This window comes from Nannospalax galili, unplaced genomic scaffold (assembly GCF_000622305.1).
Source record: "Nannospalax galili isolate Female #2095 unplaced genomic scaffold, S.galili_v1.0 scaffold298, whole genome shotgun sequence".
In the NCBI taxonomy this organism is placed as follows: Eukaryota; Metazoa; Chordata; class Mammalia; order Rodentia; family Spalacidae; genus Nannospalax; species Nannospalax galili.
The window spans coordinates 2,667,789-2,672,084 of NW_008344488.1; the positions used below are offsets into that span (position 1 = coordinate 2,667,789).

The window sequence follows — 4,296 nt, forward strand, 5'->3', positions numbered from 1 at the left end:
TCCTTTGTTTCTCAAAGAAGACATGAAGGGTTGGCAAGACAGCTCAGTGCATAAAGGTTCTTGCCATGCAAGCCTGACATCTGTGTTCAATAAAGGTGGAAGGAGAGAACTGAACCACAAAGTTGTCCTCTGGCATCCACACATGTATGTCATAGCATGAGTGTACCCCTCTTCCCATACATCATCATACATATACATACACAGCAAAAAAAAAAAAAAAGTTTTCTAAAAAAGAGCACAAGGAGTGGCTCATAAAGCAAATCCTACCGTTCCAGAGCAGGAGCAATGCTATTAGATACCAGAAATATGTTTTGGACAGATTTAAGAAATGGGGATGACTACAAGTCAGCAACACAGAAGTCTTAAAGCACATATAAACATTAAATGTGATTACAGCACCCACTTATCACCAATACTCTCTCTCTCTCTCTCTCTCTCTATATATATCTATGTCATAGATCTGATCAATTTACATAGAATAATTATCTGAACTTTGGACTCACAAAAATTTCTGGCTTTCGATCATACATAAGTTTATAATAATTCTCATTTTTCTAAGATGGATAAAGAGAGACAGTTTATAAACGACCTTAGCTACAAAATGCGTAAGTTACCTCAACCAGAAAGAATTCAGTGTTGGTCTGCCAAGATGATTTGCAACATTCACACAGAAGTTGTTGAAGAGTATGATTTTCATGATTTTGGGTTTTTTTGAGACAGGGTCTTGTTACATAGCCCAGGCTGGCCATAAACTCATGAGAGTATAGGTGCTCAATACTGTCCATTTTTGTATCTAATCAATTTAGATAATATCTTCTCCTATACAGAATTCCCCCAAATAAAGAACTATACACACAATATAGCCACAAGTAGGTTATAGTAATTTACTTCACATAAGAACAGTATATTTCAGGCCTATGATGTTCATTGAATATCAACAAAAATAATCTGTACAGAAAACCAAAGGCAACCATATAGCATAATATGTAAAATGTGCAAATATACTTTAAAATGCAAGTTACTGGACAGCGTTTCCCAGGTAAAACTTCATAGTAATTATAGCTAACCCACTAACTTTGCATGTATAGTCAATGCAAATGTAGAAGGCACAACTTAGTATTGATGTGCAAGTGTGTAACATCCATCCTCAGACTATTTGACGACATTAAAATAACATATCACGTTTACATTTATTATTTAATGAGACATCAGTTTATTTCCAAAGCTTCACAAATCACACTAATAATGTATGTATGGCCAGGACAAACTGTTCCCTGAACGTAAAAAGTTTAAGATATAACCCTTGTTATTCTATATTTAAAAAATTTTAGACACACACACACACACACACACACACACACACACCTGGACATGTTCCCACGTCCAGAGGGAAGCCATTTTCTTATTAGCAAAGGTTCCCTTTACAGTATTTCATGACAGTAATTTAAAAATTCATACTTATTTACCACCTCTTTTGGTCAATCTTGCTACAAAAAGACACTGAAGTAGACAATTTTCTTCTTCAAGGTAAAGATGATGAATTTAGAAAGTCTCTCTTGAGATTGCACAGTGAAAGGTAGCATTTAGTCATACACAGAAAAAACACAACCAATTAAAAAAATCAATATAGGAGCACTGGCTGTACACTAATTCCAAATCTTTCTGAACCAATCACAGCTTTTGCTGTTGTTTATTCTTTGTTGTTTTATTGCCCATCCCTGAGAGTAAAGATTCTGTCATTTTTAATTTTTAGCAAAGTAAATAGCTGTACATAGGTAAGAATGTTTAAGAATTTCTTTCAAAATATAAAGCCCTATTTCAATTTAGTAAAAGAATGATAAAATGTTCTTTGCAAAGACCAGCACTCAGAAAAATTCCAAATATTTGCATGACAATCAACATTTAACACTCTTTTTACTGGGTAATTTGTTTTTTTAAATGTCATTCACATATTGCTCATTTCCTTATAACTCATTTTACAATTTTTGTTAACTGGAGCATTTAATAGGTAATAGAGGAAAAGTACAACACAAAACTTAAGGGAACTCTGAAGTGTGATGCATGTTTCCCTGTCAGAAAAGAGTTCTTCTACAGCAAAAATCTGAATGCCATCCAAGAAAGGCAAAAATACCCAAGAAAGAAAGAAAAGAGAGTGAACATGTTCCTTGCTGTCTTTGGTTTAGCCTTCCTGGCCAAAATCTTCTGTAAACTTCTTTAATTTCAATAAGTCCTGTTCATTGACTGTAGGTTTTGTGCTAGACAGAGACCGTAACATATCCCACTGTCAGAGAAAAGAAGGACGGATATTAATAACAGACTTAACACAATAAAAATAATTTTTTTATTATCACTACTGTTACTCAGCTAAGGTTCAATACTGGCAGGGTAAAGCTATGAACAATGAATTCCCTTACTCTTCCTGTCTTGGTCAAAACCTCCCAATGGTTCCCATCACCCATCACAAGGGCAGTCAGTGAGCCTGAGGATAAAAATTTCCACGAAGGGGTCACAGTCTGATCTCTAGTCTTAGTGCTTTTCCTTATATAAGAGATTTGTTTTCCACTAAGTGTAACTCAATAGGAATATAGTAATTGTACTAGAAATTAATAATTTGTTACAAAGCTCTTTGAAAATCTGTAACTGAAACAGAAAATTTTGAAAATCAAATGTAAGTTAACTTTTCAATCACCTTGAGTTTTATAAAAATACATCTTAAAAAGCAATGTGGTATTTAATAAGCCTAATGAAAAATATACACGTAACACAAACGTGAGTGCATGCATATAGCTGATAGCTATGTAACAAAAATTGTAATGCTAGGCAAGGGAAACCTCCCTTCAAATTGTTGGTCAGGGTAGTTCAAAGGACTTCCAAAATAACACAGGGTATTATCATAGTACTCGATTGCCTCCCAGGACATGAAGGTAAGATCCTATTGCTGAAGACAGGACGTACTTTGGACACAGGACTTGAAGCAATGGAGTTGGAACTGACCTGGAAGCTTCCTTCCCAAAGACTAACTCTCATAGATACTATGCAAGCTGGCAAGGGAGAAAACCAATCAATGAACAAACCTACCTGCAAAGACTAAAAACTACAATGACCAGCCCAGCAAACTATTCCTATTGGTGCAGTAGTAATGCTTTTATTTTGGGGGTAATCAACAGCTGTCTAATTGGACCTAAGGCTCATTCAATAGGTGGGAAATCATGTGTGGTACTGTAAGCATAGCCAAATACACATGATTGGAGAGGTCACAGATCCTAGAGAAAAATCTACTTCTGTCACTTCCCTAGACCAGTGTTTTTTCTTACTGTATTCTAAACACGTATCCTTATATTTACAGACAAGTGTGCCTCTCACCACTCATCAAAGCAGCTTCTTTTTGCAACAAATGGAGACTATTACAAAGTTCCCAACTAGTCAAATATAAGAGTAAATGACTGTGAGGTGCTCAGCCCTAAGTGACTGCATGTGCACAGTGCAACCTCTACACCTGATGGCTCAGGGAACGCCATGGGAGAGGTGGAAAGAGAGTAAGATCCAGAGGGACAAGACACCTGCTGCTAGCTGATGCATTCCAGACATGCTAGGGAAGCTGCACCAATGACATCATCACAGTATGGCAGTCTAAGGAGATCTGCATAATGGCAAAAGCATACATAGGTGGATGGGGGAATGCCATGGGGTCCCACCTCAAAATGCAGAGCTACAGACAATCAATGCAGGCTGAGGGAGGGTGAATCAGTTTTCTCCAGGCACTAGCTCTCTGAGAGGTTATATAATCCCACATGGACAGCCCTAAACACAGGTACACAAGAGTGCCACTAAATGGACTCAGTGAATTTTACATATACATATTTATAAATATATGTATGTGTATGTAATATAATAATAATCAAAGAAGAGGACAAGAAATTGAGAGAGAGTGGGGCAACATGGGAGGAGTTGGGGGACTGAGAGGGATGGAAAAAAATGAAACAATACTGTACAGTAACTGGAATAAAAAAAGACAACAAAAAGTTAAAACATTAGAATATGCTAGGAAAAGAAAGTTATTAAAAAATTAATGTTCCTTGTATGGAAAATGATAAAAGGAACCACTATAAGTTACTGTGTAGTCTTCAAAGCTGGACAGAACATAAAAATTAAAAAAGAAGCTAGGCGTGGTGGTGCACGCCTTTAATCCCAGCACTCAGGAGGCAGAGGCAAATGGATCTCTGTGAGTTCAAGACCAGCCTGGTTTACATAGTGAGTTCCAGGACAGCTGGGGCTACAGGGAGACCCTGCTTCAAA

The 4,296-nt window shown here is 36.8% G+C and overlaps 1 protein-coding gene across 1 annotated transcript in view; it reads right to left on the reverse strand.

Annotated features, from left to right (window-relative positions):
* Positions 1-870: 870 nt before the first annotated feature.
* The window catches only part of Vps4b (vacuolar protein sorting 4 homolog B), a 35,875-nt gene continuing 32,449 nt past the window's right edge, over positions 871-4,296 (reverse strand). Inside the window, exon 11 of the mRNA XM_008840657.3 lies at positions 871-2,281. Within this exon, the coding sequence (XP_008838879.1) occupies positions 2,180-2,281 (102 nt within the window). The 3' untranslated portion in view covers positions 871-2,179. The remainder of the gene's footprint in view (positions 2,282-4,296) is intronic.